The following is a 21,003-nucleotide window of genomic DNA, read 5'->3' as shown; positions in this document are numbered from 1 at the left end:
GCTCTCAGGTGCCCTCCTCCCCCAGAGGCTGGCCTGGCTCAGGCTGGGGCTGGGCTGCAGGGGTTTCCTAGCTCTGACCCCACCCTGCCCTCTGCCCTCAACCTCAGGGAAACCAGCTTCCTGTCGCTGCTCCCGGGACTTGACTTCCCCCTCTCTTGTATCCTGACATCCCAGGTCTGGAAGCGATGTTCCACCTGCAGGTCCTGGAGCCTTGCCAGAAGTTTCTGGAAAAGCTAGTTGATTCAGCCTCCAGGAGAAGAGGAGAAGGTACTGGGCTGAGGGAGTGACCTGGAGGTGGGGCTCTGGCTGTTTATAGGATCGTGGCTCCTCAGAGGCTGGCAGGTCCACCATCAGTCCCATTCCATCGGAGTAGTCACTGCCAGCCAGCCAGGGAACTGTCATCTTGGAGGGAGCTGGGCCTGGAGTGGAGCCAAAGGTTTGGCATGGAGAGAATGACACCTAGGGGACCACCTGGCCATCCTCACCAGGTAATAATGTCACTGAGCCTGTCAGCATCACTCAGGACAGGCCCTGGAGCTAGCATGCATTCTAACAAGCTTGACATAGCTGAAACCAAGGTGATTCTGGTCTCTGGAGAGGGGCTGGGTCCCAGACCTGGAGTCTCTGCCTAGGCAGAGGCTGGAGGTGGGAGGCAGATGGCGAGGGAATCTGTGCTTAGGGATGGGGAGTGGGTGGGATGATCAATTAGCATCCATAGAATCTAGGGCCCTGGAGACCAGGGTGAGGAGCGTCATCCCAGCCTGACTCAGAGGCTGTGCCCGCAGCTCCCACTTCCTGTCTATCCAACCTCCCCGCGCTGTCCTACTGCGGGTCACTGGGTGCCAGCAGGGAGAAAAGGCAGCCTGATCCTTTTACTCCCCCAGCTGAAGACCTCATGGTTATAGATCCTCTGGACCCCGCTCAATCTCCCTTGGGCTATATCCTCTGTGATGGGCAGAGACCAGCACTGAGCCACGGAGGATGGAGGAGGCCCCGGGGCTCCTGTGCAGGGGCAGAGAGGGTGGCTGGGACTCTCAGCAGAGAGGCACTCCCAGGATGCTACAGGAAGCTGGGTGCAGGCGCCCTGCTTGAGACCCCTCCAGGAGCATCCAGGGTCAGTATCAATGAAGGCAGTATTCCAGGTGGCAGGATCTTTCAACAGGCAAGGTGAAGCCCCAGAGCCCTCAGGAGAAAAGAATCCTACTAGTTAACACATTAGTTGGCTAAATAATCCTATTTGTCTAAAATAAATCTATGAAATTCTAATGTTTAGATATCCATGGGGCAGGGGATGAGAGTTGCATGCGTTTACAAAGAAGCAAAGTCCTAAGAGTGTAGAACCACAAAGGGGTTGTGAGCTCTGGCCTTGAAGACCTGGGTTTAAATCCTAACTATATCACTTAACTAACTCTGTGACCTAGCGCAAGTCAACCTTGCTAAGCCTCAATTCTCTCATCTGTAAAATGGGAGGAAATGAGAGAACTATCTTATGAGGGTGTCAGGAGGATAAATAGAGTTTGAATATGTAATATGCTTAGTATAGCACCTAGAAACATAACAAGCACTTAATAAATAGTAAGTAATAAGAGCAATTACCTAGAAACTGCTTACTTTTTGGTAAGCATTCTACAGGCATTAACACATTTCAGCCTCAGAACACAATGTCAGGTTGATACTATTGTTTGTCCCACTACAATGAGGAAACAGAGGCACCAGGAAGATTAGTGACTTGTCCAGGCTCACACAGCAAGTAAACAGAGGACCAGGGTTTAGATCCAGACAACCTGGCTGGGAACCTGCTCTTCTGCCCCAGCAATGGCCAGTCATTATAGTGATTGTCACAGCCCATCCTCCGGGTGCTCTGTGTTAGTGACACTCTTAGAGGTGAGGAGAATGGGGTTCCATCTTAGGAAAAATAACCTCCAGGAAACGGTGGGCTTTCTGAAGTTGAGAGGCTCTCAGTGACCAGAGGGGGAAATGGGCAGCAACACCCAATTTGGGTATGGTGGCTGGCTGGAAAGTGAGCAATTTGGGGCGCTTCTTAATAGCCCCAAGTGGCTTTAGAGCAGCCCACAGGCTGTGGCCCTGAGGATCGGGGTGGGAGCTGGGGTAGAGCTTGGCTGCCTCTGCCTCGCCCTGGCTTGGAGCGAGCATTGAACCACAACTCCTCACAGGAACCCAGGTCCCAGCCAGCACCACCTCTGTGATGGGCGGTGATGGAATCTGGGTGTGGGGAGGAAATGGAGCCAGGTGCCTAAAATGATACTAAATCCCTGTCAACTACAACCTCTGGCTTAAGGCCTGTGGATGTCACTAGCATTGATCCCCAAGAAGGGAGAAATGAGCCTACCTTGCTGGGAGGGTCATGTGTGCTCTGCCAGAGAGCTGACAAGGATGACAAAGACACTTAGCAAGAAGCCACAAGACAGGGATGATGTGGGGACACAGGGTAGCAGGGTCGGGGCAAGGGCACAAGCCTGATTGGCTTTGCTGTGACCCGTTGTCCTTTAAGCTTCTCTGTGGGGCATGGAGAGCCGGTGCCGTGGACACTGAGCCAGCCCCTGGCAGGTAGCACCTGTGCAGAGCAGAGACGTTTCCTGGTGGGAGCCTAGACTTTCAGATCACACGCATAGAAGTAGGACTGGTCGTGGGAGGGTGCAGAGCAGGAAAGAGCTTTGGTTTCATCGCAGCGCTGTCTCCCAACCATGCAAGGCTGAATGTCCACCATGCAAGCACGGTGCTGTCTCTGCCTCAGATCACAGGGCCTTATCATAAGAAACGTGTGCAGGGTGCCCAGAAAAATCTACTCAGCAGGGCCTCAGGAAGAACAGAAACCGAAGAGTCCCCTGGATCTCAGCAGTGGCAAGGACCTCAGAAGTAGGGGTTTGAGATACCCGCCCGCCCCCACCCCGCCCCGGCCGGGCCCTGTCCCAGCAGAATTCAGCCACATCCCCCCTGCCCTCTGCTTTTCCTCCTGCCACTTACTACTGCTTGTCTTCTTGGTCCCTCCAAGCTTCTGCCCACTCCGTTTCTTCTTCCACCTTATTGGGCTTGCCTGTGGGCTGATGTGGCCTCGCCACCATCTTAATAACTTTCACCCCCTGCACACGGTAACAGCCTGATGCTCTTGGAGTTTCCCAATTCACACCCAAGAGCCAGTTTGTACCTGAGGCCATCACGGAGCACTGGGATCCCCAGAGCTCAGGGTCCTGGAGTCACATGCCCACTTCCTGTCCAGAGGCCGGGGGAATGCCTGGCAGCAGGGTCCCATGCTTCACCAAAGGGCTGCCCTCCCTGTGAGCTCTGGGGGTGGCTGACCCCAAACTGACATGTCCAGTGTGGTGGCCGTTCCTTGGCCCTCTGTTTCCTGCTTTCTCTACTGTGCAATCCTGTCCCTGAAGGGAGGGCGCCCCACAAATTCTACCGCCATTCCCTGACTGCTGCGGCCCAGGACCATGGCCCTAGGGACAGTGATGGGCAAAGGCTGTTTGGCCCCAGAATGCCTGGCAGCGTCAGCGAGCAGCATCTCAGGAGAAGCCTCGGCACAAATTGGGGGGGCTCATAACTGAGCAGGAGGGACTCTGCGGCTTATTTCTCTCCAGGGGGAGACCTCTGCCTGCTGGCAGCTCAGTGTGAGAGTCCTGGAGGCACGGGGCCTGGGCTGGGCTGACCTCTGTGAGTAACTGTGTCCTGGGCCCCAGGGGTGTGGGGAGGACCAGGTCCTATGGGGAAGGCCCAGTGCCTTGGGGCTGGGCTGGGCTGGGCTGGGCTGCCCGGAGTGGCTGCAGGGGTCTTGGGAGAAACCTGGTGAGGCCCCTGGAGAGGGGTGTGAGGAATTCTGTCTCACACGGTTCTCTTGATGTTGGCAGTGAGCAAGGCAGACCCCTATGTGATCCTACAGCTGCCAACCGCACCTGGAACAAAGTTTAAGACCAAAACGGTCACCAACTCCAGTCATCCTGTGTGGAACGAGACCTTCACTTTCCTGATCCAAAGTCAGGTCAAGGTGAAGGCCAGAGGACCCCTGGCCACCCCCCTGAGGACAGGCTGTGCCCCACACTGGGAAGGTTCCTGGGGTAGAGTACACCTTCCTCCGGAGCTCAGGCAGAGAAACTGGGGAAGGGGGTGTCTTTGTGCCCCAGCCTGGAGGTGCCGTGTGTGAGAGAATGTGTGAACGGCAAGCTACTGGTCCTCCCTAAACCCATCCATGGAGTGGAGGCAGCAAGAGCCCTCCTGCCTGGGTTGTTTGAGGTTAAATGCGATCACGTACAGAGCACTCCCAGTATAGTGCCTGGTACCTACCAGGCCTTAGGGAACCAGCCAAGCAGGGGTGGGATTGGGCTGGGGAAACTTCAAAAGAGTTTTATTTTTTATAAAAACAAAAATGAGCAGGGGGGAATTAGGAACTTTGCTGGATTTCCTTTTACCACTTCTAGGTTTTACCAGTGTTTTTATTTTGAAGTACAAAGTGCAGTGGCATAAGAATCTTTCCCGGCCCTCGGCATCAAGTGAGGATTCAACAGGTGTGAGCCACACTATGTGTTAATAATGTGCTACGTTGCTGTTCTCGGGTCCTTAGAATGTTCTGGAGCTGAGCATCTATGACAAGGATGCCGTCAAGACGGACGATGCCTGCTTCAAGGTTCTCTGTGATGTCTCTGAAGTCCTCCCTGGCAGGTTGCTCCGGAAGACCTTTTCCCTGCATCCCCAGGTGGGTGGAGGTTCCCGCCAGCCCCACCTCTCAGCTCCAGGCTGAGGAAGTGGCACAGTTTCTCCCGTCTGTTGGGATGCTGCTGGGTTTGAACTTCTTTGCAGGAAGACGGAAGGCCCACCCAGAGATATTTACATTTTCATAGGAAAGGAGGAGGTTAACTTGACTGTTACTGGCTGAATCACTTAAGGGAGGAATTCTAGTCAGCTACCAGGAAGGAAGGTTTTGGGTGATGGCAAACCTCCTCATATGCCACAAAACACAGCTCGTTGTGACCAACTTTTCGGGGGGTGTGGGCTCATCACTCTTGCTTACTGCCTCTGACCCTCTCATGGTGCCCAAGACCTGGAGGGAGGGCAGAGTTCTGGGGTTGGTCCCCCTCGAGAGGAAGATGAAATGGGCCCTGGGCATCTTCAAGCCTCCTTTGGCTTGTGGTCTACATCTTCCCCTACAGCCTTGCCAGGCAGGGATCTAGCTAGCTGTGGGTAACTTGGGCAGGTAGCCCATCTTTCCCCAAGACTCGATTTCCTCATCTGTAAAATGGGAAGAGTTGTAACACCGTGCCTCCCTTAGAGGCTGCTCGGGATGATGAGATACATAAGGGAGCTGTGTCAACTCTAAAGACATGTGTGCATGTTGACAGCTTGCTCAACTTTAATTTCAGGGACCAGAGGAGCTGGACGTGGAGTTCCTGATGGAGAAAACGTGAGTAATACCACACAGCTCAGGGGGTGTCTCAGGACCCAGGCTTTCCTTAGGAAAATGCCTTTAACCCAGATCTTCCCATTGGTCTGACCAGCCCAGATTTGCTGTTCCTCATCTCCTACCCCTGCCGGTCGGGTTGGGGGAACCCTCAGAGAAATGAGGATAGAAAGGCTGGTGTTTTGTCTGCCATGGTGAAAGGTGAGGACCTTTCACTCTTCAGAAGCATCTCCCCACACCCTGGATCATACCCAGGATGTAGAGAACCCTCAGTGTCACCCAGGGAGGCCCCACCTGGGTGCAGCCTGGCTGGGAGGGGGCACATCAGTGCAGAAAGCCTTTGCCTTTGCAAGGCCGGACTCTGGATGGTTTGATTTTTCCAGGTCAGGCTGCCCAGAAAACCTCATCACCAACAACGTGCTTGTGGTAACCATCTTCCCCAGGCCCGTGGGGTGGGGTGCGCTAAGGGAGGGGCCCCAGTGCAGACACTGGGGTAGGGGCAGGGCTGCCTGGCAGGTGGGCCGCAAGGGACAAGGCAAGGACAGGGCTTTGCAGTAAGACCAGTCCACTTCCCTGCTAGGTGGTCACCTGGGGCTGCAGTCTGGCCTCGGAGGGGCCTGGGGCTAAAGAACTCGGAGAGAGAGGGGAGGCCCAAGGCTCTGCTGAGAGGAATTCTGGCCCAAGGCAGGAGGGTTGAGGGAACATTGGGGGAATTTTAGGCATTTCCTGATGGTGTTCTGTTCTGTGTGATGACTTCATAGTTCTTAGCCCTAAAGGGGGTGAGGAAGTCTCTCGAAGGCCAGGCCAGCAGGCTCAGGTTACAGTGTGGTGTGCTTCCAGTCAGGGAGCTTTGAGATAGGATCAGGGGTCAATCAGCTTCTCCTCCGGACAATGGAGGGTCAGCTCTCCTAAAGCATAGCGAGCTCACGAAGCTGCAGTGGACAGGAATGTGCGGTGAGCGAGGATTAGGAAGTTTCTACTCCAAGGAACACCCTCAACGAGCGACACAGGCATGACCTGGGAGCTAAGCCAGGCCCTGCATGTAGTAAGGCAGCTGGCGTTCAAAACTGAAGCAGGCATCCACCCTTGGGGTCCTAGAGTGCCTGTTTGATGGGCTAGTATTACTTTTTCAAATACATCTTAAAATAGCCACACCTATGGCAGCTGCCTTTCATCTGAGGTGTTGGAGACCTCATGTTGATGAGCTCAGCAGTTCTCAGGGACAGGGTAGCGGCCAGAGCTGAGTGGGCTACAGGCATCAGCTGGCACGCGTTACAGAGAGAAAGCAGCAGGCTCACTTGGCAAGTCGGTCAATGGGAGGACTGGTCCTACCCTGGACCCTACTTCTGGCTCTGCGCGTGGTGGATTTGGGACAGGGGGCTCAGGGGGTGAGGTTGAGGGGAGACCTCAGCTTCCCCTGCAGAGCCCCCTGCCCATGACGTGATCTGCCCCAGGCCCGAGAACTGTCTTGCCTGGACATTCACCTGAACAGCACAGGGAGCACAGCCGAGGTTGCAGGTGAGACCTGCTCAGCATGAGGTCTGGCCTCTGCCTGGGGTGTGGAGGGTTGCTGGGTGTGGCTGGGGAACCTGTCCAGCAGGAGGCTGCCCACACAGCGCAAAGGCAACTGGTCTCCTCTGGGCAGGAGAGTCCCCCTGACCTGGGGGAAGGCCTGTCGCCAGAGGTGGGGGTCCCATGGGGGGTGTGGGGAGAGCCCTCTCCAGAATGCTGTTTGCCATGGTCCAGCCACCCGGCCTCCCCATGGCTTGGGCAGTACTGCTGGTTTCCTGGATCCTAGCTGGGGTTCCGGGCTCTTGTTTCCCTTGTGCTAACCTGTCCACTCTCTCCCTAGATCAGGACAAGCTGGAGCTGGAGCTGGTGCTGAAGGGCTCATATGAGGACACACAGACATCTGCCCTGGGAACAGCCTCTGCCTTCCGCTTCCACTACCTGACAGCCCAAGAGGCAGAGCTGATTGGGTGCCTGAGGGTAGGTTTTGGCTCTGGAGCTCCCCTGCCGACCCCAGCCTCGGGCCAGCTCCACCTGCTGCAGGCTTCTCTCTGGCCGTCCACCTGCCACGGTCAGGGCCCTGTGGCCTTGTCAGCCTCCCCCAGTTAGGCACCACGCCCTTGGCAGACAGGGAGGATCACCAGGGGCCTCGCGTGGGCACGGGGGGCTGCTGTGCCATGTCAGTCTTTGTTTGAAGTCTTCAATGGCTCCTCCGATAAGGCTCCTAGAATAAAATCCCATGTCTGCGTCCATAGGCCCTGCATAACCTGGCCCCTGCGCACCTCTGTTGCCTCATTTTCTTCCATGCTCCCCCTCATTCACGATGCTCCAGCCATATTTGTCTCTTCTTGCTTTTCCAACATACCAAGTGCTTTCCCTGTCCTCCTGCGGCTCCTTCCGAGGCTGCCTGCTCCTCTTTCTCCTCCTCCTTTAGATCTCAGCTCAGATGGCATCTCTTCAGAGGTCCTCCTTGACCTCCCCCACATCTTAAACAGATTCTACATACCCCACCTTTGGTTACTCTATCACATCACCCTGCTTATTTCCTTTACAATACTTACTAACGTCAGTTCGTTACCTGTTTCTTTATAAGTTCATGCACATGACTCAGAATAATAAATAAACACATATCAGCTATTAATACACTAAATACATATAAGCTATGCTTATTTTTTAATTTTTATTTATTTATTTATTTTTTTGGCGGTACGCGGGCCTCTCACTGTTGTGGCCTCTCCCGTTGCAGAGCACAGGCTCCGGATGCGCAGGCTCAGCGGCCATGGCTCACGGGCCCAGCCGCTCCGCGGCATGTGGGGTCTTCCCGGATCGGGGCACAAACCCATGTCCCCTGCATCGGCAGGCAGACTCTCAACCACTGCGCCACCAGGAAAGCCCCCTATGCTTATTATTTTTTATTGAAGTTTAGTTGATTTATAATATTATGTTAGTTTCAGATGTATAGCAAAGTGATTCAGTTAGCTATTATTATTTTTGTACCGATTAGTAATTGTAATTTTTTAATTACAATAATTGTAAATACTGTAATTATTTTTGTATTATCAAGGAGGGTCTGTGTCTGTCCAGATCACTGTCTAGATACTCAGTAAGGATTTGTTGAGTGAGTGAATGAATGAATGACTTTTCTTTCCAGACCTCTAAAAGCAATGGCTGGAATGCAGGCAACTCAGCTGGGTACCTCACTGTACCCCTAAGGTCCTTGGCCATGGGGAAGGAGGTGACAGTTGACGTTCCTGCTACAAATGTAAGTGGCCTCAGCTGGATGGGAAGTGCCAGTGAGAATAAAGACACCAAGGCCCCCAGGGGATACCCACACTCCCTTCAGGGTCTAGGACATTCTGAGTGGGGTCTCTTGTTTTGATTTCAGGCCCCAGGAGTGAAGCTGCAGCTCAAGGCTGAGAGCTGGTAAGGGACATTCATATCTGTGGGAGACAGGGGTAGTCACGGGGCTGGGGAGTATGTGGAAAGTGTGGTCCTAGGGGTTGGGAGCAAGGAGTTTATGTGGCAGCTATTGTGGGCTCGACCAGCCAGTAGCTGAGCTATGCAGGTGCCCCCTGATCCTTGGATCCTCCACTGCCCCAGCCTGAAGGAGCTGGCTGTGCATCTGGGCTTCGATTTGTGTGCGGAGGAGAAAGCCTTCCTGAGCAGGAGGAAGCAGGTGGTGGCCAAGGCCCTGAAGCAGGCCCTGCAGCTGGACAGAGACCTACAGGAAGATGAGGTTTGTGGGGGAAGGGGGATGTGGGTACAGATACCTTGCACTCGCCTTAAGGGAGTGCCTCATTGCTATGCCCTCTCCAGATACTCCAGTCAGCAGAGGCTGAGGAGTGGGCATATGTGGGGAGACGTGGAGCATGGGGAAGCTCTCTTTGGGGATCTATCCAAGGCTGAGAGCTGTCATTTGCTGGGGAGGAGCAGGGCGCTAGCTCTAACCCTGACTCCTTCAGGCTCTGACCTCGAGTCCCTTCCCTGGAGGCAGGAGGCAGCTCCATCCCTGTCCTTGTTAAGCCAACCTGTGTCTGTGCAACCCAGGTCCCCGTTGTGGGCATCATGGCCACAGGAGGAGGTGCCCGGGCCATGACCTCTCTCTATGGCCACCTGTTGGCCCTGCAGAAGCTGGGCCTTCTGGACTGCGTGACCTACTTCAGTGGCATCTCGGGCTCTACATGGTGAGGGCCCTTGGGACTTGGAAGAGCAGAGATGATCAGGCCCCAAGGGGAAATGGAGTGGACGTCAGAGGGGCCCTCTAAGTGGGTGTGAGCAGTATGTTCTGATGGGTGCCAAGTGACTTTCTCAAAAGGGGGGAAACGGACATTCAGAGGTCCTGCCATGGGCAAGGCATTGCAGGACATCCATTCCATGCTACTGATCCAGAAGGAGCTGGGTTTGAGTTTCTGCAGCACTACTTACTGGCTAGGTGACTTTGAGCAACTTATTTCCCCTGCTTCTCAGTCGACTCATCTCCAAAGTGGGGGAAATAATACTACATACTCCATAGTACTGGAGTGGGACAGCCCACGTAAAGCATTTAACATGTCTGACATGTACCAGGAGCTCCAAATTGGTAGCTTTTTTTCCTTTAATTGTCGTTGCCTCATTTAATCCTCACAACACTCTCTGGGGTCGTTTCTCTTATTGTATAGTATAGATGAGGAAACTGAGGTCAAGAGATGCTATTTTACCTAAAGACAACATTGCCACCCTATGCTCCACTCTGCCTATGACGAAGTGGAACTTTTCACCATTAGAGATTCATTCCTTTGAGTCTTATCGAAATGTGACTTTAAGGAGTAAAAGAGGGGTAAACTCAGAGTTTAGGTGACAGCTGTTGACAAGCAGAGTCTTAAAGGGCTTCAGGACGGATCTATAAAGATGGGAGTACGGGTCTACAGCTGTGCTGTACAATACAGTAGCCACTAGTCACGTGTGGTTATTGACCACTTGAAATGTGGCTAGTCCAAACTGAGATGTGTTATAAATATAAAATGCACAGTGAATTCTGAAAGAACAGTTTGAAAAGAATATTTATATTAATTTTCATATCGATTACACACTGAAATGATAATTTTAGATACTGAATTAAATGAAATATACTGTTAAAATTAATTTTTCAGATCTTTTTTTACTTTTTGAAAATGTGGTTACTACGAAAACTTAAATTACATATGTGGTTCACATTCTATTTATATTGGACAGTACAGATCAAGAAGGAGAGAATGCCCTGAGGCAGTTTCCAGATAGGTGGGGCTTTGGCAGCCAGAGCCACGTGTTGGGAGAAGTCGGAGGGTGGAAGTTGGAGTTGCAGCGACCCATGCTGGGCCTTGACCTCAGACTGTAATGTCCCTTTGTTCTCTCAGGACAATGGCCCATCTGTATGGGGACCCTGAGTGGTCGCAGAGGGACCTGAAGGGACCCATCGGACACGCCCGGGAGCACCTGGCCAAGAGCAAGCTGGAGGCCTTCTCTCCTGAGCGCCTGGCGAGCTACTATCGGGAGCTGGAACAACGGGCTGAGCAGGGCCACCCCACGACCTCTGTGGACCTGTGGGGTCTGGTGCTGGAGTTTGCGCTGCACGGACAGGTAGGGCTCCTGCGCATGCGAGGCGGAGCCTATGTGCAAGGGTGGGGGCTGGGGCAGCCTTGTAACTAGCTGACGTGTGCACGCACATTTCCTGCTGGGTAAGAGGCCAGTGGTTAAAGGATGTGGGAACTGCTGTACTTCCTTGTCTGCCAACTTCGGGATGCCGACATTTTGAATCAGGTTATTCTTCAACTGATTGCCATGAAACAGAAATTTCTGGGTCTCCCAAGAGCTAAGGACCAATGTCAAAGTCAGTTAAGCATCGTGTTTAAGAGTCAGTGAGGTTTTTGGAACAGCTTTCATTTTATTTTATTTATACTGTAATATGAAATGTATTTTTCTTCATCTTCATGGTAGTGTTAAAAGCACAGACTCTGGAGCCAGATTTCCTAGATTCTAATCCCAGTGCCTCTTACCAGCTATGTGTCCTTAGGCAAACTACTTAACCTCTCTGTGCCTCAGTTTTTTTCATCTGTACAATGAGGATGAGAAGAGTACTTAACACATAGGGTTGCTGTGAGCACTCAGTGGCGCCTTGGCATAGAGTAAGCATTACGTGTTAGCTATTCTATTTCTTTACTATTATCCTAATACCACTAATACAAAACTGAGCAAATAAATTTTTTATGCGTTGCTTCTTTAAGGAAAGCTTAGTAAGTTAATTGCTGAATCTTACATTAACTGATGTAATTATTAAAATCAGGAATTTTTTTCACATTGTTGTTTTACCACATATAGTTATCTGAACAAAGTTTCTTTTAAAGCATTTGAAACAGCTAAAACACAGAAAGTATTTTTAACATGTATAACAAAAAAGTAAACTATCAAATATTATTAGCAGAGGAAAGATTCTTACCTTTCTTATCTTTGGATATCAGGTGTTTGACCAAGAATGATTAGCGTGTAAACTAATGCCAAAAGTGAATTTGTTTTAACTTTTTTCTTTAAATTTTATTCTTGTTGGCAAGCCCAGTGCTACTTGGAAATTACCAACCATTCTTGTTTTTTAGTTATTAGTTTAAAAATATTTATTATAAAATATTAATATTAAAAATTTATCACAATGATCTTCAGACTTAAGAAAATGCATAAAGCATGAAGAATAATATAAGGAATATGCGTGATCTCACTAATCAGCCTAAGAAGTGAAATATTACAGATAGAGCCAAAGCCCCCCCGTGGACCCCCCTTTCAGTCCCATTTCCCTCCCACCCCCAGAGGTAACCACCATCCTGAATTTAGTTTTATCATCACATACATATCTGCAATCTGTACACTTTATAATATTATATAATATATAACATATTTTATAAACCTTTATTATATACTTTATTAGATATACGTTTATTATGCATACTTTTATTAAAAATATATATCCTTAAGAAAAATGTAATATTATTTGTACAATCGTTTTGTAGAAGTCTCCTTGTGCCCTTGTGTTAGAGATTCTCTAAGCCTTGAAGATAGATGATAGCCAGTAGTGGAATTGTTAGGCCATTGGGTAGTGTATCTTCAACTTTTCTAGCTATTGACAAGTTGTTCTCCAAAAAGGTTGTATTAATTCACACTCCCAGCACCAGTGTATCATAGTTTCTTTTTCTCTACATGCTCTTCACACTTTTAAATGTTTTTTCATTTTATGGGTGTGAAAGGAAATTTTATTGTAGTTTTCCATTTCCTTGGTTTTTAGTGAGAGTGAGCATATTTTCAAGTATATTTGTCATTGGGACATCCTCTTTTTTTTAATGCTAACTTCTTTAAAAAAATTATTTATTTTATTTATTTATTTTTGGCTGTGTTGGGTCTTCATTGCTGTGCACGGGCTTTCTCTAGTTGCAGCGAGCAGGGGCTACTCTTCGTTGAGGTGTGCAGGCTTCTCACTGCAGTGGCTTCCCTTGTTTCGGAGCACGGGCTCTAGGTGTGTGGGCTTTAGTAGTTGTGGCACACGGGCTCAGTAGCTGTGGCTCGCAGGCTCTAGAGCACAGGCTCAGTAGTTGTGGTGCACGGGCTTAGTTGCTCCGTGGTATGTGGGATCTTCCCGGACCAGGGCTCAACCAGTGTCCCCTGCATTGGCAGGTGGATTCTTAGCCAATAGGGAGTCCCTCTATTCCATTCTAATGGGGCTCATTCTCTATCCCTGTGCCAATCCTGCCCTGGCTTAGTTACTACCTTTGTGATAAATCTCAGTTTCTGATAGGGCAAATTTACCCCCATCTGCCACCTTGGTTCTCAGAATTATCTTGGCCACTTTTGGCCCTTTGCCCTCCTATATACATAATAGAATCAGTTAGTCAAGTTTCATGATAAATATTGTTGGGATCTTTGTCGAAATGGCATGGAATTTATAAAACCAACATAATTACTTGAAATGTTTTTATTTTATTAATATATCCCATGTATTCTTTGGCTCTACTGTTTAAGTTCATGTTTGGTTTTGAGGGTGCTGTGTTTTATTAACTGACTTTTCTGCCTGTTGGCAACAATTAATTACTATAGAGTGGGGAAAACTTGTTTTAACAGTTCATTTTATGAAGTGCTAGAAAATGCAATTTGATCCTAGGCTATAAAGAAGACATATTTAATTACATTTGATCCTCCAGTAATGACTTAATACATGGTTTTATGTACACAGTTTGTAGTCATTTTAAAAAAGACAAACTTATTGTTCACAAGGATAAAAATCCTTGCGATATTACTGAACAACAATGCATTCTTTAAAATGAGTACCCATGCAGTTTAAAAAATTTTGTCACAATGTGAAAGCTTTGCAAATATTGTTTCTTTTCTTTTCTTAGTCATCATGCTTTATCTCTTAAAGCTCACATTTTTAAAATAATTCTTTATTGAGAAGAATTTAGTGCTGATTTCAAATTTTCCTTTAGATAAAAATAAGTATTTATTATCTCTATACTATACTGAGCTACAGTACCAAAAGTCATTTGAAGTCGTCAGAAAATATAACTCCATATACAACAAATCACAATTTCATTAATACTAAGTATTATTAGCGAAATATTACACCCTGAAACTTAGAACAACTTACTTAGTCTACATACTTTTATAATATTACTTCAGTTTTTATAAAAACCCACTTACAAAATACACCTGTTGTAATCAGTGCTTCTCAAATTATCTCTTTGAAACTTTGTTTTTACTCTCTTGCTGGCAACCACTGAAAGGCTTAGAAGCTGCTCACCATTCTTCAAGGAGAAACTTACAGTTTATCTCCTATCTTTTCCTGAGTTAAAAAGGTCTTACATATTTTTCTTCAACTCTAGACAAAAGGTTTTATATACACTTTAGTGCCACCCTGTGCAAGACCCAGATCACACTGACACACCGCCAACTGCACCCAGCTCCCACACTCCAGGTGGGACCCTTGAGTCATCAGAGTGGTGTTCTGCAGGGTTGGGGACCCTCATTTGGAAACTGGGAGGGGGGGTGCGGGTAGAGATCCAGAGACTTGCCATGACTTACTGGTGAGCTATTAAAAGGAAAAGGAATACTGGGTGCTGTTTCAGTTGATAGAGAGGTGTGCTGACCCTTTTCCAAGGCTTTTCCAGGGCAGAAGTTGCATCTGTAGTAAAAGATTGTACACGTCAAAAGAGCAGGCAAACAGGATTCCTAAATAAAAGACTTTGAGAAAGGAAATCACAGGTATTCATCAAGCCCCCTCCCTCCTCAGCACACATACATACTTACACCCACAGGACTAACTTGTAAATATAACAAATGCTCAGTGCCAGGCCGCTTGAGCCGTATTTGGAGAATTTCCTATGGATTCCCTATAACTCAAGTCATATTGGGTACCACTGAAGAACTGGAGGAAAAGGTGACTGTGACCTGAGTGCTCTCACTGTGTGACAGAGGGCTGCCAGGGGAAGGGAAGCACAGCAGGTGTGCTGAGGCTTTGTCATGGGTGCGGGAGCCGGACTCCCTGTTGGATGGGCTGGGCTAGAGTCCCGGGATGCACATCTGGCTGATCATCAGAGTCACCTGGGGAGGTTTTAAAACGACAAATTCCTAAGTGGTTTCTGATGATTCTCAGAAGAGACCCAGTAATCTGTATATTTAACTCTCAGTAAATCTGATGCTAAAGGTTGATATGGCAGGGTGGGAACCTCCTAGGTCTAGCTGCTGAGTGGGGTGCCTTGCAGCTCAGAGAGCCTAAGAGAGAGGTGGTACTCATACTGCTCCGTGAGTAACAACCCAGGGCCTGTGGCAGCAGGATCCTTCCCCAGGTGGGGTTCCAGGCAGTCACCACCCTTAACCTTGCTGAGGCTTGAGATGAACTCTATTTTCATTTCTGGTCTGGGATAGAAGGAGACCTTTCTGTTCCCCTAGAATTCAGTGAGGTTCTGTGGAGGCTTCCCCAAAAGGCAAGCCAGAGTCCTTGCCAGAGCTTGGAGTTCTATTGGAGGGAAAATTAGAAACAAAAGGCAAGGATAAATAGTGGGGTACAACTTTGTACTGTGCAAAGCAGGAAAGGAGGAGATGAGGATGTCAGGAGAGTGTTTGGCAGGGGCTGAAACTTGAACTGGTCCAGGTGAACCTAGAAGGGGCAGCCCATCCCCTGGCAAAGCTTACAGTGTACACTGAAAGGGGATTTCTGAGTCCTTTCTGGAAAGCAGCGTGTGTGTGTGTGTGTGTGTGTGTACGCGCGTGTGCCTTTGTGCCTGTGCATCAGGGTCCATGTACCCTCCATGCTTCAACCCATAAAGATGGGCCACTGGAACCACAGGATGCAGGGGTGGGTGTCACTGTTGACACTGTGGTCCTTGTGAACAGTGCTGTCTGCAGGTACGCAGTGCACAGCCCTACATGGAGACCCCGACGCTCCTCACCCCCAGCCTGTGCTCCCACCCTGCCTCCAGGGTGCTCCCAACCTTACTTTGTCCCCCACGCCCCCACCCCAGGTGATGGATCAGAAGCTGTCAGGACAGAGAGCTGCGCTGGAGCGGGGCCAGAACCCTCTGCCCCTCTACCTGAACCTCAATGTCAAAGAGAACAATCTGCAGACCCCGGACTTCAAGGGTACAGTCCTCAGTCCTGTCCACTCCACCCTCCAACACACACACGTGCACGCACACCTCCTCTGCACCCTGAGGGCCCCCAGAGAGTTCACACAGGAAACTCCTGCACAGATGGCCAGCCTTCTGGAAGGACAGTGGTTCTGATGGGCTGATGAGGTAGCCAGCAGAGCTCGCCGTCCCGGGGCAGGGCTGTGGTGGTGAGGATGTAGACAAGGGGCTGGGTGGGGGAGAGGTCAGCTCAACAGTCAGCCGGGCGGGGAGGAGGCGGAGGCCTGCTGGGCGGCAGTGTCTTTGGCCCTTGTCAGAGCTGGGGCTCCCCCAACCCACTGTCCTTTCATTCCTGCCTTTCCCTCCTGGCCCCTCAGAGTGGGTCGAGTTCTCCCCCTATGAGGTCGGGTTCCTGAAGTACGGCGCCTTCATCCCCTCTGAGCTCTTCGGCTCCGAGTTCTTCATGGGGCGGCTGATGAGGAGGATCCCTGAGTCCCGCATCTGCTTCCTGGAAGGTGAGCGGTCATCATTCTGAGCGCCCTGTAACCAGGTCTGGGCAGAGCACCCGGGGAGGGCAGATATTGAGCTGGGGGGAAGGGCCATTGCAGAGGCAGCCCGCTCCCCCTCCTATTCTCCATCTGCACTCAAGGGTGGGGACCACTGCCTTCCAAGTGATGGGGGGCAGGGCACTGAGGCCTGAGGCTGACCTCTCTTGGGAGTTTGGCCTTCAGGTATCTGGAGCAACATTTTCTCCCTGAACTTGCTGGATGCCTGGTATAACCTCACCAGCTCCAGTGATGCCTGGAAGCAGCACATCAAGGACAAGATCAGGAGCCTGGGTAGGAAAGGGAGGCACTGAGGGGAGCCTGCAGTGAAGCCGCTTCCCCTTCAGATGCTACAGGGTCGGCGGGGGGGGACTGTCAGGGGAGGGAGGGCCAGGCATTTCCAGACCCCTCAATGGACCAATGTCTGCTTCTCTGGGCTCAGAGGAATCCCCTCGCTCCTCGGGGACCTCCTCAGGGCCGGAGGCCTTGTGGCTCCAGCCTGGAACAGCGCTAGCCCAAATGTTGAAGGGCTTCCTGACGAGCAGACCACTCTACCAGCACAGCTCCAACTTCCTCCAGGGCCTCCAGCTGCACCAGGACTACTGTGCCCAGAAGGACTTCTCCACCTGGGCAGGTAAGGGCCACTGCCATGTGTCCCCATGTAACAAGGTTGGGCTCCTGGGTGGAGATGGACCATGGCTGGGGCTGGCAGAGTCCTGGGGGGTCCCAGCATCCACTCCTGGGGTGTGGCTTGGAGGAGGTCTTGGGAAGGGCTGGGCTGGTACGTGCATTCAGGGAGTGACACCAGGGGTTAGAAGGGGACGTGGAGGCGAATGCAGTATAAGGGGTGGGTGGATGGTCTGTGTTGGACTGGCTGCCCCTGACTATTGCTACCTCTCCCATCAGACAGCCAGGTAGACTCCTCCGCTGGCCAGCTGACCCCGCAGGAGCCCCAGCTCTGCTTGGTGGATGCTGGCTACTTCCTCAACACCAGCTGTCCCTCCATGTTCCGGCCAGGCCGCAGGCTGGACCTCATACTATCCTTCGACTACTCTCTATCCTCGCCTTTTGAGGTGCCGCTGGTCACCCCATGGGAACCCCAGACCCTTCGCCCACCCAGGCCATGCTCCAGGGACGAGCAGCAGGGCCACTGGCCCAGACCTTCTGGGTCCCCAGGGGGAGGGAGAGATGACAGGCTGTGACTCAAAGGCTCCTGCCAGGTTTGGGAAGGGCTGTGGAGGTGCTGGGGCCCTCGGCTCCCAAGAACGGTAGACAGGGAGGAAGCTCACCATGCCCACCGCAAGAGGAACCACTGGACAGAGCTAGGAGGAGAGCCTGGCCTGTCTACGTCCATCCTCCCAGGGGCCTCCCTGAGGACTCTGGGGAAGGGGGTGGGTAGGGCTGTGAGACAGAAGTGGGTCCCCTACTGAGGCCCTGGAGGTTCTGAGATTGAATATCCCAGAAACAGCAATCCCATATGGGGTGCTAGATCTGTACCCCACCTAAAGATTTTAGTCAAACAATACTGCAGACCACCGGGATCCTTTGCTTCCCTCCGAGGCACTGTGTAGCTTGACTGGGCCACGAGCAGGACAGAACCAGGTTGTCTTGAGCAGTCAGTTTGGGCTGGAGCTGTCCTAGCATCTTCTAGAGTGCTGACCTGGGATGACTGGGAAGTAGCCATTGCTCTCTGAGCTCCCTCTGCCCCGCCAGGTGCTACAGCAGACGGAGCTAGACTGCCGGGCCCGGGGGCTGCCGTTCCCCCGTGTGGAGCCCAGCCCTCAGGACCGACGCCAGCCCTGGGAGTGCCACCTCTTCTCAGACCCTACCTGCCCTGATGCCCCTGTCCTGCTTCACTTCCCGCTGGTAAACGCCTCCTTCAGGGACCACTCAGCCCCAGGTGAGGCAGCCCCCCTTCCTGACAGCCTGGAAGCCTGGCCCCTCAGAGGCACCGCTCTGGGCCCTCCCAGTGCCCCTGCAGCCAGCAGAGGCAGGAGTCTTAAGGCTAGTCCCACCCAGTCTGGGACATGGCAATACCCTGGCCTGTTGTGGATGCCCAGATCCCTGCAGAGGCCCTCCGTCTGCAAAGCCACTGGGCTGGTGTCCTCTTTGTCATAACCCCAGGCTCCTTTGGCCTCCCCCTCCCCATGCCCGTCACTACAACTGGGCTCTGCTCCCCCACTCTGTGGCAGGGGCCATGTATGGGAATCCCTGCCCTGTCACCGTCCGCCACTACTGCGTACCACATTGTTGGAGGACTTCCTAAAGGCCCCCCAGGCTGGACAGCCAGAAAAGAAAAGCCCCGGTCCCCTCTCTCTCAGATTCCCCTAAACCTGTCTGGGGTCACAATTGGCCTCTCTGTCATTCTACCGCAGACCATTCTAGGGTCCTTTCTCAGGGAGCTGGGCCTCTACTCCAGGGCCCCCGAAATCTGAACTCTCATCACATTCCTTCTAATCCTCGCCTCCCACCAACTGGTCAGACTTTTATCCCCTTTTGATGGGAAAACCTAATTCTGCCTTTGTGCAATCTTCTGGCTTTCTAGTTCCTGCCAGAATTCCAAACCTTCTAGCTTTACTCTTAACATGCTAAGCCCGCATCTTGGGATTCTCTTTCTCTCTCAACAAAGACTGTTTCTTGCAAAACAAAAGCTCTTTGGTTTTCAGACGCTTGCTTCCATCATGAGTTTTAAGAATCCACCCACTAACCTAAAGGGCTTTGTTTTTCTGCTGCTTCCGCCTTACCCCTGGGGGTGAGGTAGATACCAGGGCGGGGCCTGAACCGTGGAAGATGTGTAATGCTGTGAGAAAATGTGGGAAGCAGCACATGCTCCATACCTCAAAACAGCATCCTGCTATCCACAGTTATAGTTCTGGGCAAAGGACACGGGGCTGGGAGGAACCCCTTCAGTGGGGAGCAGCTCACCCCTGTGTCCAGCCAGCTGTGGAGGCCTCTGGGCCCTGCGCCTAACCCCCTTCCACCCCTGGACAGGTGTCCAGCGCAGCCCTGCAGAGCTCCCGGCCGGCCAGGTGGATCTCACGGGGGTCAACTCCCCCTATTCCATGTTCAACATGACCTACAAGGAGGAAGACTTTGACCGCCTGCTGCAGCTTAGTGACTACAACGTACGGAACAGCCAGGGCACCATCCTGCAGGCTTTGAGGACCTCTCTGAGGCACCGGGCCCCGGGGGCCAGGCCTCCAGGGCCGCAGACTTGAGACTTCTCGGGGTCCCCAAGATTTGAGGGCCACGCTCTGATCCTGGGGGCTGGGGGCTTAATCCACCTGCAGTGGGTACAGCCGCGGCCCTCACGGGGCTGGAGTTTCCGGGCTCTCCCAGGCCTGGGCCGCCTCTGCAGCTGGTCTCATCGCCCAGAGGGGCTGTGTCCTACCCAGAGTTCTCCCTCACCTTCATAGCTGGTTTGGAAGGAGCTGACAATAAACTCCTTACCAGGCCAGCATATAGAACAGCTGGTTCAACCAAACATTTACACGTAGTTCTTTTCACGCCTGAACAGAATGGAGTTGAGGAGCAAGCTGGAGGTGCCAGACCAGGAGTGGGGACAGGCAGGGCAGGGGAGGGCCTGGAAGGTGGCTCCAGGTATCAGGAATCACAGTACGTCCTGACAGGCTTCCCTTACTGCCTCTGCTCCTCTCCTCTTATACTATTATTATGCAACTTTAGTGAGATATAATCCATATGCCATATAATTCATCCATCTAAAGTATGCAATTCAATGGCTTTTACTATATATTCAGAGTTGTGAAAGCATCGCCACAATCAATTTGAGAACATTTTCATTAACCCAAAAAGGAACCCCTCATCGCTTAACTGTCAACCTCAAACCACACCCACCCCAGCCCTAGGCAACCACTAATCTACTTTCTGTTTCTTTAGATTTGCTTATTTTGGACATTCCATATAAATGGAATCATAGAATATGTAGCCTTTTGCGTCTGGTTTCTTTCACTTAGTGTAATATTTTCAGGATTCATCCATGATGTAGCAGGTATCAGTACTTAATCCCTTTTATGGCTGTGTAATACTCCACTGTATAGATATACCACACTTTATTCATGGGCTGATGGACATTTGGATTGTTTCTGCTATTTTTGGTTATTATGAATAATGCTGCTATGAACATTCATATACAATTCTTTTGTGTGGACAATGTTTTTAATTCTCTTGCATGTACACCTAGGAGTGAAATTGCTGGGTCATAGTCTTTTGAGGAACTGCCAGAATGTTTTCCAAAGTATCTGCACCATTTTACATTCCTGTCAGCATTGTATGAAGGTTCCCCTTTCTCCACATCTTTGCCACCTCTTGTTACTGTCTGTCTTTTTTATTATAACTATCCTAGTGTGTGTGAAGTGGTATCTTGTATGCGTTTCCATAATGTTGATGTTAAGGATCTTTT

The 21,003-nt window shown here is 51.2% G+C and overlaps 1 protein-coding gene across 1 annotated transcript; it reads left to right on the top strand.

Annotated features, from left to right (window-relative positions):
- The first annotated feature begins 443 nt into the window (after nucleotides 1-443).
- PLA2G4D (phospholipase A2 group IVD) lies at nucleotides 444-19,801 on the top strand. The gene is made up of 20 exons (XM_065872797.1): nucleotides 444-488; nucleotides 3,603-3,675; nucleotides 3,870-4,006; nucleotides 4,580-4,711; nucleotides 5,376-5,416; nucleotides 5,797-5,839; nucleotides 6,868-6,931; nucleotides 7,266-7,402; nucleotides 8,574-8,684; nucleotides 8,808-8,845; nucleotides 9,023-9,158; nucleotides 9,470-9,606; nucleotides 10,795-11,017; nucleotides 15,934-16,051; nucleotides 16,416-16,553; nucleotides 16,770-16,877; nucleotides 17,026-17,217; nucleotides 17,490-17,656; nucleotides 18,297-18,483; nucleotides 19,575-19,801. Exons 1-20 carry the CDS (start codon nucleotides 444-446, stop codon nucleotides 19,799-19,801), a joined length of 2,454 nt encoding a protein of 817 aa, XP_065728869.1.
- The last annotated feature ends 1,202 nt before the right edge of the window (nucleotides 19,802-21,003 follow it).

This window comes from Phocoena phocoena, chromosome 2 (genome assembly GCF_963924675.1).
Source record: "Phocoena phocoena chromosome 2, mPhoPho1.1, whole genome shotgun sequence".
NCBI classification, from domain to species: Eukaryota; Metazoa; Chordata; class Mammalia; order Artiodactyla; family Phocoenidae; genus Phocoena; species Phocoena phocoena.
This window is presented reverse-complemented; position numbering and strand designations above follow the sequence as displayed.

Bases quoted from the DNA above. Each gene is read 5' to 3' on its own strand.
- PLA2G4D (XM_065872797.1), top strand. From the start codon at position 444: ATGGAGAGAATGACACCTAGGGGACCACCTGGCCATCCTCACCAG. The intron at 9,159-9,469 runs GTTTGTGGGGGA...TGTGCAACCCAG, and splicing joins GAGACCTACAGGAAGATGAG to GTCCCCGTTGTGGGCATCAT. The intron at 17,657-18,296 runs GTGCCGCTGGTC...CTGCCCCGCCAG, and splicing joins CTCTATCCTCGCCTTTTGAG to GTGCTACAGCAGACGGAGCT.